Raw genomic sequence first — 14,893 nt, 5'->3', positions numbered from 1 at the left:
TAGATGCAAAGCCCTGTATATTTCAGAGAAGTGAACGTTATGTCAAGAAGTGTCGCCTTTATAAAAAACAAGTGAGAACGATTCAGTCTCTGCATTGAAAATCCTTTAACACTAGATCAATTTGCCAGAATTACATGCATTTACTCCTGGTCTATATCTTTTTTTTAACAAAGTAGACTGAAACAGCTATTATTTTTAATTCAGTTACCTTCATGCCAGATAAATGGGATTGTTGACTTTCAAAGAAAATATTGACCATGCTCTGCGTTTAAAAATTGTCCAGCTGGAAGCTAGAGATAAAAACTGGAACCTCCTGCCTGCCTGTGATTCCTCGACAGAGCGTGGACTCTATATCACTGCACAGGAATTGATAGATACGACCAGATTCATCTAAATCTCTCACCATGCTGTGGAGTTTTATCTCTATCTTTGTAATGACGCAAGACAAAGCAACACATTGCCATCTTTGATCGCTCAATTTCTGGATTACAAAGAAAGCTTTGATGTTAAGCAGTGTTTTGGCCCCTAACTCTCTCCCCACTTTCTAATTAGATTCATTAACAAAGTACAGGCTACGAGGCATTTTGACAGCATGGGGGGCAGCCCACGCATGCCTTCACACATACACAGGGGACACATACATGCTTATATGCTTGCACATGCATATAGAGTGGTGGGAGGGTTTTGTAGATTTCAATAATGTTTGGAAAAGCAATATTTAGTTTCTGTTCCCTTAACCTCATGCTGATAATGGCCTCTGGGTGCTGATAACTATTCATGTGTATGTGTTACTGGTTGCATACTAATTCTGCAGGTGCAAAGACGGTCCTACAGTGAGGAAATCAGAGGAGGGAGGAAATGCGGCTCCACACACAGTGGCTAAAAAGATATAACAAAGTTCTTCCTCGACTTGTTAACTGCTTTACTGGATTAGAGTCCTGCAGAGTGAAAATGCACAAACAGCAGGTTATGACTGCAAAGCCACGCTTCACCGGTGTTCAGTCTCAGTGCACTGTAAGCACATTTTTTATATGGTAAAGCGTGTCTGTGCATGTTGGTCTTTATCCGAAAATATTACACTTTAATGGATTAGGAACACAGAATGCTTGGTTTATCACCACAAACATGCAGAGAGGGTACACTGCTTTGCATAATATTTATGAAAAACATTACATTTGAAAACTGAAATACAAAAATGTCCTCTACAACTTAGACAACAGTGGCAGGCCAAGTTTAAAAACTGTACTATGCTTTGGTAGTATGCAAAATAGTGGATTGATCAATGCTTACATTTAGTAAATGCAGTTTTAAATTGCATCCCACTGGATTTAAAATGAAATACTGACCTTATAAAGTAAAAGCTAACTCTCAGCTACACTGTTATTGGGAGTAGAAGTGGTACATCTTTAATACAGAGGGGAGAAAACAGGGGCTACAAGTTCTTTATTGCTCACCCAACATTATTCTTAAAACTTGGAAAGACACTTGGAGCAATAAGGAATAACTTAAAGCTAAGCAGTGTCATTTTCAGTGATGCTCGTGTGAATGTTCAGTCATGAAGACTATATTTTCATTCATGGTTTTTAATTTGTTTTTATTTACCCTCTTCATGCACCCTCACTCACATTTCCTGCTGCCACCGAGGAAACAGCAGTCCCATCAGCTGGTCTTTTCTATCTATGTCTTCTGTCTCACCCTCATCGTTAGCCAATCATGTGTCTGCTCTCTTTTAAAATAAAGTTCTCTTCTTTCTTAAGTTCCATCATGTCTCTGTTTTGCACTCCCCCATCATCCACTCATCATCCATCTGGTCTCAGCCGAGACATCAGCCACCAACCGGACTGTTGGGACTCCACAGGGGATTTTATACTGCTGCTGCTCAAAACAAAAATCTGTCGATCACAAAGACTCTTCCTGTAGAGTCTGTGCCAAAGAACTTATCACAAGTGGAATCATTTTTTTACTTGTCTCCTCTGATTGAAATGCAGTTTGTTTTACTAGTTAGCCGCACTTCCTTTTGTGAGTAATTCTTGCAAAACAATACCAAATGTCCCTCATCATTAAACAGAAATATTTATATTTCCACAGCCCAAAACTTGTAAGAAGTCCTTATGGTTTTTCTGGTTGTAGAGTGTTTTATTTGCTTTTGCCCCCATTTAAAATCCTGCTTTGCTACATAATTCATGTGTGGTATCCTAAAAAATGAATGAAAGTAGTTTTTACTGGTAGTGAAAGTTACTGCATTGTCAGTAAGTTTTGAATTCTGTGGCAAACTGCTGTGGTAGCTGCCTCAACAGTTTGTGTAAGTCCTTTTCTTGGAACTTATATCCATATCTTACTCTGACTCTAGATTGTTGCAAGTGTGAGTCAGTGTGTCTGTTTGTTTGTCTGTAAGTCAGACTGCCTTTAGCCTAGTGACAGCTAAGATAGGCTCTAGCCCCCCATGACCCCAAATAGGATAAGTGAAATGGATGGATGGATGTTTTACTCAGGAACACTGAGATTCAAGTTTAATAGTTTGTCTGCACCAAGTGCACCTCTGGTGTTGGAAAATGAAACCAGTTCTGAAGTGCAAAAAACTGCTACAGTTCCATGAGTGTCTGGCTCCCACTTGAGGCTGGCTCCAAAAGTCTAGAAATCCCCATTAACATCCATGTTAAAATGTCTATTTTCACAGCACATTTACAGCCTGGTTAAAAAAATAGCTTAAGGGCTGAATAGCTTATGTCTTGAGTTGCACACACTGTACTGGGGGTAGTTTTTTTTTTTATAAATCATCTGTTTTGAAGCTATTATCAATCAATCAATCAACCAATCAATCAATCAATCAAACAATCAATTAATCAATTATTTATATGGTGCCAAATCACAGCAAACGTTATCTCAAGATACTTTTACAAACAAAGCCGGTCTAGAACCTTACTCTATGTTAATTTCTTAACAAGGACCCCATGTCAAGACAGGATAAGATCCAGTTCCATTTTACAGACAGGACTCAGTCTGATCTTACTCCATGAGCAGACCACGTTGTAGCATTTAGCAAGTTACAGCGGAAAGGAAAAACTTCCTTTTAACAGGCAGAAATCTTGAGCAGAACCAGACATGATAGACACCTATCTTCCTTGAGTGAGTTGGGGTTGGAAAGAGGGATAGAGGAGATGAAGAATGATAGATAGAGATGATAGTGGTGAGAACCAAGAGTTATGCACAGATTAGCATAACAAGAGGCGCTGCTGAGCTGATTTATAGGTGGGCGTGGTATTTTTGGAAGAAGGCTTACAGCCTACCTAGGCTCCACCACTTTATCTGTTTCTGAGTCGACTGAAAATTAGGCTCAGCCAGCATTTTATTATGGCAACCGGCATGGTTTGGCTTAAGAACCCCTCTTTAGAAAGCGATGGGTGATGTCACAGAGACTACGTTGATTAATTACACAGTCTATGGCTTGTACGTTGTTCCCTAAAGCAATCATTTGAATTTTCCTGCAGTTTGCTGAAGTTAAATAAACAAAATATAACCAATCGTTCAACATTTATTTTACATCAACTTATAGCACTTTTAAGAAATATGCAGTCTGAGCCAGATGGGGCTTTCATTTTGTTCTGGGTTGATATATAATGCAAAAACCAACAAACAGATAAATTCAACTCATTATTAAGACCTTGAATGATATGCTTGTTTTAGAGTAAGGCTGCATACTAAATTATTTTCACAGTTTGAGCTTGTGTTTAAAAAAAACATAGTGGCTTTAAATAAACTTTAAAAGATCAATAAAAAGATGAGCGGTAAGATGTATGATTCACTTTGAACAGAGCTCTTGTTTCTCTTTATGTAAATATGGGAAGAAATATAACTGATTCAGCCTTGCCACTGGCTAGAAGCCCCTCTGTTAAAACCATGCAAAAATAATTAAACTGCATTGGTAATCTCTTAAAACCACACTGGTACAATGGTTAAGCTTTTATTTAATAAAGCTAGGGTAATTAATTCAAAGCTGGTGCACTGTACTCTTTATGAATACAATGTGGAATTACAGGAATAAAGAACACTATCTCTCTCACTCACACACACTAAAACATAGGCACAAAAATGTTAAATATAAAAGACTCATTGGCATATGCAGCTAGAGACAAATAACCCCAGAAAGGGACCACCACAGCACACAAACATAAAAACGTGGGCCTGCATGTATTAATATAAGCTTGCTGTTTATCAATGAATAACGCGCACCGCTTCTAAAAGGTGCACAACCACGCAGTCAGGCACTCATACCTTTAGCTAGAAGCTATGTTACATATTCATAAATGCTGTACTATATAGCTGGCTGACATATTGCTTTCCCTCTATTGCCTCCAACCAGTTTTTCATAAAATAGAGAAGAGCTCTGTATGAAAAACAAACACTGACATCTTCAAATTGTGTCTGTAATATTTGGAAAATATGTCTGTTTTGGCACTGAAGTCCAATTACTCCCGAACAAGCTCATTAGCTCAGAGCTTACACTGTTTGAATAAGAAAGCTAAAAGCAACTAAAATGTTAACACAGATTTACATAAACACTCCTTCAGTGAAAGCATCAGCATTGACAGTTTGATTGTTGATGAGTTTCATATTATATGCTGAGTTGTGTCAGAGGGAGCCGGCTGATTCCTGCATGATGCATGACAGATGGCAGTGAGGAATTGAATTGTATCACAGGAAAAGCCGTAACGCAAACTGTGAATCTAAAACCGTGCAGCACTTTGATGTGTAATGAAGGTGGACAAGAAGAGAGAAAGAGATAGAAATAAAATACCAAAATCTGAAAGAGAGAATAGAGGCATGACACAAAACTAATGCTTGTCACAAAAAGCTTGTTTAGATTGTTCGGGCTGAGCAACAGTCGTTTTCAAACATTTAGGAAACATGCTGTTTGGAAGAATCTTTTCTGCAATCTTCATCTATGCCACGAAACAAGAGGAGCAAATGGAAGGAGGCCATTTCATCTCCCTAAGCGTCTTTGGTGGGGAAAAGCAGACATATAGAGGGGGCTATTAAACACCGCTATGACAGGAAATTAAAAAAACCCGTAAAAATGATGACCTATCAAGAAAGAGAAAGAAAATAACAGGAGAGAAGACGAGGCGGAAGGAGTACAGAAAATGTTTATTTTTCTAATGAAAAATGTGATAAGATGGAAAGAATGGCAGATCAAGATAGAGAAACAGAGAGATAATAGCTGTACATTATTAGCCAATTTCACATCTGACCTCGCTCACGCCCTCTGTCCAACCAGCCAATCACAGTGCAGAAAATCAAGGGTGACCCCTTGACCTCATAACACAAGCATCAACTGGAAGAGTTATAATGATGACTTGAGAGTGAGAGCGTGCAGAGGTAAGAGTGTCATTTATTAACGTGAATGAAACAGAGCGAGTGAGCATTAAGATAAATAAATCCTTTCCCTTATTCTTGTTATACCGCTTTAGACATTATTGCTGCAACAGTAACTGGGAAATTCCTTTTTTTTCTTTTGCTTGGTGGTAGATTTGACAAAATAATTTCCCAATGTGGACTATTTCTTTGAGATGTTTTTAGGCATCATTCACTTCTTTTTTTGTTGTGTATGTTTGTTTTTGTAATAGCTATCTGTCAGCATTTCCACTGCGGTAGGCCATGCTTGGTTATTCTGAAAGATTTTAGACACACTCAAGCATGTTATGAAATTACCGTATTTGACAAAACCCCACTTTTTTCATGATTCATTTCTTAAGAATATACTTGTATGACCAAATCAAGAAAACAATTGTATTTGAAAATTTAATTTTTGCCACTAATGTAAGAAATCTGAGTAATTTAAAGCATTTTTCACATTTATTGATAGGACAGCTGAAAAGAGACAGGAAATGTGGTGATATAGATAGATAGAGAGAGAGAGAGAGAGAGAGAGAGAGAGAGAGAGAGAGAGAGAGAGAGAGAGAGAGAGAGAGAGAGAGAGAGAGAGAGAGAGGACAAGACATGCAGGTTGTGGCAGTGAGTTGAACCATCCGCCACTGCGACGAGGACTACAGCCTCTACCAGTGCCCTGCTAGTGGCATTTTTAAGAAGGTCTTTTCTGGTTCGCTCTCTTTGACCATTATACTCGAAGATGCCATATATCAGTTCAGTGAGTGTTGTTGCATTACTACCTTTATAATCATTATCTTAAAATCAGCATCATAACTCTGCCTCAGTTGAGTAACCTGGCCTACTTTTGATCCACTCTGTTCTGGACGATCACCTTGTCACTCAATCTTTCATCACTCTGGCACAGTAGTTGTGAGCGACAGCTGGTCTCAGTCATGAGGAGTAAGCTTGCTTTACAGTCGACTGTTGTGAACGAACATTGGCATTCAAAAGTGCAAACCCACAATACAAGATGATTATACTTTTTAAGACGTGCTTCATGAAAAAAATAAGACTGTCTTATATCTCGTCGGTAAATTAAATGAAAAAGCCAGAAAACTAACTACTGATTATGGACAGCAGACAAATCCATGCGAATGAGTGTCTGTTTCTTTTTGTACATTTCCAGCTGACAGGAACAAAATGTGCTGCTGCTTCTCAAACTCAATGCAACTGCACATATTGGTTTTGTAATAACCTATTGGATTTGTGTAAAGACAGCAAACTTCCCAGGTTTGAACAATAAATCAGAATTTTTCAGACGAGTAATTGTATGCGTTAAGGAAACATAAATCATGCTGCTCAGACCGAGCACCTTTTGTTTTGTTGTTTATGTCTGTGTACAGAAGCTCATCTCAGAAAAACAGTCATCCTGTACTACAGAACTGACTGTCCTGTTGTTGTGAGTTGTGATGTTGTGACAATATCAACTGCCTTTTGCTGTATTCCATCTGTGGAAAATTAAAACTAATTAATGACATTTATTGAGTGGTAAACCTCCATCTCCATGTTTTAATTACACCTACTAATACTGTTCATTAATTTGCATGATGAAAACAAAAAGCTCTGCTCAAATCAAGAGGGAGAACTAAGAACCATCCAGACATTCAGAGGCTTTTATGTGTATCTCCATAGGACTGCAACAGCTTCATGGCTGCATTCCAAAACAGCATCCATCTAGTACCCACAGTGTTTTAGTGTGTGTATATTATAAGCTCTTAAGTTAATGTCTGGTTATTGAGAGCTCCCACAGACAGGTGTTCTTTCTTTTTTGATGCATATTTTAGATGTTTCAACAGAAAACAAGAACAGACCTTGACTGCTCAAAGTGCACTGAGTATATTCAAGAAACATGGCTAGATTTTTATAGCTACATTTAAGCACTAAAGCTGCATGAAAAGCAAATATACAGGTAATGCTGTGCAAGCTCATCTCAATGAGATGATATTTTAAAGGACTTCATGAAATATTTAGAACTTGGTTCAAATTTAGCATATAGACATTTTTTTTCCACAATTCTGTGTAACAGTCATGATTTTTGGTGCTTCTTGTCATATAAATTTACACATTTTATAGTAATTATCATTTTTATCAAGTCATATTTCTATATAACGGATTAATAAGAGATAACATTTGCTTAATATACCTTTTTAATTTCCTGTGCTTAATTCCAATGTGCACAATGCAAGTAAAATGCATATATGTGCATCTTATATAATGGAGTTATCTGTAAGAACAGAACTGCCATGTCTCTGCACATGCTATTAACATGTAAACCTTTTTAATGTGCAGCCAGAGACGCATAAAAGGAACAAAAGGAATCTGAAGTTTTTTGTGGCTCACTTGCTGTACAAACTAAAACCAACAAATCCATGACTGACAGGCCTCGAGATGCTTTAATGTTATCACCAGTAACAGCAGGTGTTGCAACAACACCCAGGGATGAAATCTTGAACACGATAACACCATGTGCTGTGTGTGAATGTGTGTGTCTGACATCTGTGTGTACCTGTACTCTTCCTGAGTGAACACAGGAATGACAGAGGGCTGAAGGACCGTGATCTCCACCAGGGTTGTATTTTCCTTTGGAGGCTCTCCATCATCATAGGCTACCACCACCAGCTGAAAATCAAACACACACACAAACACCCGTAAAACAGAGTCAGAACATTGAGCAGATGTCCGCATAGATGCTTGCAACATGGCCATGTTTACGCGTGCTAACATTGCAAAGAAATCAGCTCCCATCTTGCAGCCTGCAGACTGCAGACACAGCTGAATTAACAGATGCAGCCGATGCATGACCAGCTGATGATCACTAAAAATATATAAATGTTTCTTCTCTGGATTTTAAAAGCACTCTAAGAGCATAATGAGTGCATACCCCACTGGTCTGCTTATTTGTTCTGCTTAGCCTTTCTTCTTCATTTAATTGGAGGATAACAACTGTTAACTAGGCCCAAAGGATTCTTAATGAGGGGAAAACTTGAATATTAGGTCATTGCAATATTGTATTTCTTTCCTTTTATTTAGCTTGTAAATTGATTCTACTATTGCATTGTCCTTTTTTATATTTAGTGACCCACAGTTTAAAAAGGCACCAACTGAATGCATAGAAAACTCTTAAACTCAGTAAGGTTGATTTTCATGTGGTGGCTAAGTGCCTTGATCTATAACACACTACTCTTTCAACAGCACCAAAGATATGAATAGGTTTCATTTGAGTTCAAAAAAACATGTCTATTCTTGCACAATCTCTTATGCTGTTTTTCTGAAAATATACCTTGAGCTTCCATGCCTTTGATGCGACAAAATAAGGCAGACATGTTCTACATGAGATGGTCTAAGCTTGTCTGTCCTTGTTAGGTTGTTACCTTAGCTGCTGTTTATCTCAGTCAGAATCCCCAAAAATGTACAAAATGTTGGAATGATTCGTGCTCTTTGAGTTATTAGGAGCAAATGAGGTAGAATGAATCCCCTGGGAGACATCTTCAGAGGATGCTGAATCCTTGTTGTGTTAATTAGATCCCAATGAAAAGATGAAATTAGCAAAGCCCAAAGCCCCATTAAGGAGTGCAGCAGAGAGAAGACAGTTTTGGATGGGGAGTCATTTGAATTCTCGGCACAAAGACACCTTTATCTAAGCAAAAGATACAAGTAAAATCTGACTGTCATGACTTTATGAATTTTTAATGACTCAGTTTGTGTGATGTTGTCATAATACTCCGCCCACTTAATACCAAAATCCAAAACAGCAGCATAATAATGTTGTATGTGATACATCTCATCCAGTAGTGATGTCGCTATTACACTGGAGCCATGGTGCCTATATTTGCATCTGGAATAGATCAATATGATTGACTGGAATAACATAAAGTGACGCTGTACACTAAATGTATATATTGTACACAGTATGCTAGACTTACTGCCACACTGACCAGATTTTATAGTCATTATCTTTCCAGTTAGAGAATACTATACTGCTCTTTCACAATGTTTTATCATTGCTGTAATGCATGTGTATGATTGGTTTGTTCGTGGTGCAAACACAGATACAAAACTGCAGTAGGTTTCCTGTTCCTGTGTTCTGTAAATAAATGCACATGAGTCACAGACACTCCATGCATAATGCCCCTCCATTGCCAGCCATTTCTTTTGCCTCTTTTCTGCCTTCTTTAATACAAAGCAATACCAACTTGCAGGTGCATGCCTATTAGTTGTCAGAATTTCAATCATGGAGTGAGTTTTCCCATCTCAGACTTTTCAATTTAAACTGATTGACACTGCCATTTCTAGAACCAATTTACCAGCATGGCTTGGAAAAAATTCAGAAAACAAAAAAACATAAGCACCATCTTGTCAAGCAGCATTTGTGTTTTTTTTCCATCTGTATTACCAAGAAGTCTTTTTGACAACCTGCTGGAATCATCATGTGACTCTCTCAGCAGATCCACATGCATGCCTCTGCTGAACATTGCCCCCCCCCTGGAAATCTGATTGGCCACCCAAAGTGCCATCCCAAAATTCCCTTTGATTTGAATCGCTTTACTTTGACTGACCATTTGCCTTGTCAGGGAAGGACTTGAGTTGGAATCAAAAATTGGGAGTTGCAACAAGCTGATGGTAGCTGTCTTTGCATGTAAATGTAGCACATTTGTTGATACTCAGAGGAAGAAAATGACTTCACACTTCTATTCCAAAAGACAGGTGTGAATAAGAGAGGAATATTGGTACAGAGACATTGCCAATAAATTAATTCTTGACAATAAGCATGCAGGAGTAGGTTCCAGACATTCCAGACTCCAGCTGCTACAGACGTGACAGCAGCTACAACTACTACTATCCGTCTCACCACTATCATCTCTCTCTCTCTCTCTCTCTCTCTCTCTCTCTCTCTCTCTCTCTCTCTCTCTCTCTCTCTCTCTCTCTCTCTCTCTCTCTCTCTCTCTCTCTCTCTCTCTCTCTCTCTCTCTCTCTCTCTCTCTCTCTCTCTCTCTCTCTCTCTCTCTTTCTCTCAATCTCCTCTATCCCTCTTTCCAACCCCAACTTGGTCGAGGCAGATGGCTGGCTAACATAAGTCTGGTTCTGCTCAAGGTTTCTGCCTGTTAAAAGGACATTCTTTTTTCCTCTCACTTGTACCTTGCTAAATGCTGCAAAGTGCTCTACTCAGGGTGGATTAAGATGAGATAAGATTGAGCCTTACCCTGTCTTGATCAATCAATCAATCAATCTTTATTTGTATGCGCCAAATCACAACAAACGTTATCTCAGGACGCTTTGATGTTGGGTCTTTGTCAATAATTTAACATAGAGTACGGTCTAGACCTGCTATGTTTGTAAAAGCGCCTTGAGATAACATTTGTTGTGATTCAGCGCTATATAAATAAACATTGATTGATTGATTGAGTATATAAATATATGTCATTCATTCATGTGTGCACATACTTAATGCCACCCCTGCATTAGTCAGTGCCCCAGTTGGGCCACTCCAATCAATAAAGTGTAGACACACCTCTTGCCCTCAGGGGTCCAGACTTGAGGCCTGGAGGCTTACAGTGTGGGTGAATACTTACACTGAACTTAAGGTTGGGCTCCTCGTTGAGGTTCACTCTGGTCACCACATTTCCTGTCCTCTCCTCTACATCAAATATACTGGCAGAGTACGGATGAGCCTCCTGGTCCAGTTTATAGCGCACTTGTCCTGCTGGAGTGCCCTGTGAAGAGAACAAGAGGATGACGCTTTTAGACTAACAGTCTCTTAAATGCCGTCACTTTTACAAACTTACAGCAAAGCAGTACAAAAAAAGCACAGAATAGTAATGGTACTGTAATAAATGTCACCATGTTTAGTATTCATAGTAATTAAATTGGGCCTAAATGTCAGGCTGTGTGTCCTTGTCTCAAAACATATGATGAAGCTAAAATCACCACTTGGGATAAATGAGGTTCTAGTTTATGCAGCCTAATGATCATGAATAAAAAGTCCTAAAGTGGATAATGAGAGGCCATCAGCTGGTAAGGCTAATTTGGCTCTAAATGTCAGGAAACAAACAAAATTGCAACATTACATTCAAAAAAGTTTCCTGGTGGTTTAGACTATATTGAACTGTAACTCTCTCTCTGTATATATGATTTTATTGTATTTATTTTATTGTATTTATGTTAGTTTTCTATTTTAATTAGTTTTATTTTATTTCATTTTATTTTATTTCATCTTATTTTATTTTATTTTATTTTATTGTGAGAGAAAATCTGGACTACCAGACATTTTTCTAACTCTAACTGTCATTAAGGGAAGCAAAGCATCTCTTCATGCCCGGTTGCTTCATCTTAATTAAGTCTATGAATCCTGAAGACTTTTATAATGACTGTGATTCAAACTTAAGTTCTGACAACACAAAGATATCATGTTGAGAAAACAGCTGCTACAAACCCATGCTGCCAGAAAACAGACAAGCATTGTTTAACTCAGGGTCATATTTGTTTATTGCTATTGTTTAATATGTAGTTCACTGTATCCTCATAAGCAGTGTGTAAGTGTGCTGTGGAGGCTCAATCTCAATCTCTACCTATAAAACCTGAGCACCTCACTGTCAGAGACTTTTATGATGTCTGGAGTGCAATGCTAGAGTCGGTGAGGGCTTCAGATGGTGTAAAAACAAGGAGAGGGAAACACTATTATGAGTTATGACACCACATGTTATCTGATGTCATACATTACAGTGTTATACATAGTTACATACATGTTATATATAGTCAGAAAAGTATGCAATCCTTTAATAAAGATTTAACAACTTCCCTGGCACCTCGTCTCTCCATATTGAATTATTTATTGATATTTTTTTCCAAATGAATGTTTTCTGTCACCCTTAGTGCCTGTCATTGGGTGTTAAAAAAATATTCAGCCAATGGAAAGCATTGACATGTTGTTACTGAAGCTTGTGACTGAATCCTATTCTAGTTTAATTATTAAAAAATATATATTTTTTAATTTCCTGACAAGCTGTACTTTTGGAGATATGGGGTTTAAGTCCGACAGCATGCAATAAGCGTTTTCCTGCTACGTCTATGCTTGCTTTGTTTGGATATGGGTTTTTCTTCATACTTAATAAAATAATACTTCAATATACAAACGTTTGTTCACATTAATTAGAGGAGGAAATCACATCCCTCATGTCAACAAGTTCCCACTGAATTCTGGGTAAGCCCCACAGGAAAGTCTGCAGAAATTTCAAACAACTCAAAGTCTTAGAGTGAGTGAGTATAGAGATTGGGCTGGAGAGTGTCTGTGTCTGTGGGTCTGTGTCCTTGTGAATTGGTACTGATAGAAGTGCTTGCTCTGATTGGTCTTTTCAAAGAGATTGCTGCTGCTTGACTGGACCAAAAGATATAAGTTAGAGATGATGTATAGTGAGCAGGTGGTAATGGGAATTAGAATTATAACTGGGTGAGCAGCATCTTTACATCTCTGTCAAATCTTTGTGTTTCATAGAATTGTTCTGAGTTAAATATGAAACTTAAAGCTCGGGTTGGTAGCCACGGAAAACTAGCATGAATTTGAATGTAGCATTTCCTCAGGACTCGGTCTAACCCCTCCCCCCTCCCCTCGGAGCCGCTCAGCGCTCCTCCAAAACGACGCCCCCGCTCACATGCACATATACATTTTCTGTAGGACTTACTAAATGTCTTTAATTTTTTTGCTTGTCAGAGCCCCTGTGGTGAGAGCTTTTTAGACTCTGATCCGGACTACAGTCCTGAGCAAAGCACCTCATCGGGTCAGAGGGGACAGGCCCGAGGTCGAGCGAGTAAATAGAGTCAGGGGAAGCAGAGGCAGGGGACGGGGAGTGCACCCCGGGGAAATGTACACGCAGGAGGCGGGCAGAATGGCAGGACAGGATTTGATTGGTTTCATAAATTGGACCCTAATGATGGTGATTGGTTGGTGTTTTCCCAGGTTTACTCCGGCTGTAGATCGTGGCTTTTTTCGCTCTTTTTTAAGAACACATTATGTATTGATTACCATCAGGACATAAAGATCATTTTAACCAATACAACAAAAGGTTATCTAAATCTGACTACCAACCCCAGCTTTAACAAAATTATCTGAGATTTGTGAAATAGTTTTTATAAGTTATTTACCGTAAATGTAGAGCACCTAGTCGCAGTTTAATAAACACGACAAGCCTTTATTGTTTGCTCCATTTTTCTCTTTTGTTTAGTGGCTAAGATATCAACTCTCATTTGTTTTAAGTTTTCATTCATGTTAGGTAAGATTAGGGCTTGTTCATTCATCTTCTGTTTGGTGTTTTGGAGCCTACTTATCTCTGAATTCAAAACATCTGCTACTTTATATGCAGATAGAGATGTTACTAAGGTCAGAGGTTCATTTAAAGACTATAACAGGAACACCTGAAAAAGGTTCAGCCCTGGAGGCGAAGTGCCAAAATAATACGAGCAGTGCAAAAACATCAATATTATTCTATTAGACACAAGGTAAACAGTTATTCTTGTCCTATTTCATAATTTCTTCCTAAAAGAGTTAGATTTTGTAAAAGCAGTGCTCTTACTTCTGAGCTGTCTGTTTGTGTGTAAGCTTTCCTGAGATAGCAGCTTGTAGTGAGTCAGCAAAACTCTGCTGTGACAAATGCTTATGGAGATTTGTACTTAAGAGGTAACTCTTAGGTCTGAAGGGGATAAACGACACTTACACCCAAATATTAAACGCACTGTGCATCCAGGGCTGTTAGGGTGGTATTTAGTGCCTTGTATGAGCACCAAGTGCCCTTAAAGCTGAGGGTCTGAACATTATAATGAAACTTTTTTGACCCAGGAGAGTCTATCTGGATGCTTAAAGCTCAAGACTGAATCAATTCAGCTGATGCAGGAAAGCAAGTGAGCACATTAGTCAAAGGAACATGGGGCTTGTAAAGATGTGAATGGGGAAGCCAGTGTAGAAGATTTCAAACGGAAATAAGATCATGGCTTCTTCAGCGGTGATGCAAAAATATTTTCTTTCTTCATACATATTTACATATCAGTGTAGAGTAAAACTGAAGATTTACCAGTTGGTTAATTTCTGTTTCAGATCAAAATGGAGCTATTTCCCCCACAGCTGCTCTGCAGATCTGCATCTAAATAAAAGGCTGTGTGACTCAGCAAATCCACATGAGCAATCGTCCTACTGCACTTAGACCTTGGTATGAGCATTTCATTACTTTTAAAACCTAGAGTTAACTGCACCAGACCTTCTAATAGGTCACAGTGGAGCTCTAAAGAAAGTAGCCTTCATTTCACAGCAGACACAATAACTGAACCAATATTACAAAGGTGTTTGGAGTTAAAAGACCAACTGAGGGATCACAGAGTGCCACAGTAAGCTGAAAAACAATGAGCAAAACACATTCAAAACACACAAACAGGAGACAAGCATCATTATCTTGCATCATTGCTACGCACAATTTGAGTAACA

General features: G+C 38.5%; 1 protein-coding gene across 8 annotated transcripts in view; it reads right to left on the bottom strand.

Annotated features, from left to right (window-relative positions):
- The window catches only part of LOC117829876 (protocadherin-15-like), a 245,906-nt gene that overhangs the window by 71,535 nt on the left and 159,478 nt on the right, over window positions 1–14,893 (bottom strand). For all 8 annotated transcript variants that reach the window (XM_034707604.1, XM_034707609.1, XM_034707610.1 and 5 more), the window contains 2 exons: window positions 10,998–11,138; window positions 7,934–8,046 (listed from right to left, as the gene is read on the bottom strand). In XM_034707604.1, coding sequence (XP_034563495.1) covers window positions 7,934–8,046; window positions 10,998–11,138 — 254 coding nt within the window. The remainder of the gene's footprint in view (window positions 1–7,933; window positions 8,047–10,997; window positions 11,139–14,893) is intronic.

The sequence above is a fragment of the Notolabrus celidotus genome, chromosome 18 (genome assembly GCF_009762535.1).
Source record: "Notolabrus celidotus isolate fNotCel1 chromosome 18, fNotCel1.pri, whole genome shotgun sequence".
NCBI classification, from domain to species: Eukaryota; Metazoa; Chordata; class Actinopteri; order Labriformes; family Labridae; genus Notolabrus; species Notolabrus celidotus.
The sequence above is the reverse complement of the archived record's forward strand: the minus strand, read 5'-3'. Positions and strand labels throughout refer to the sequence as shown.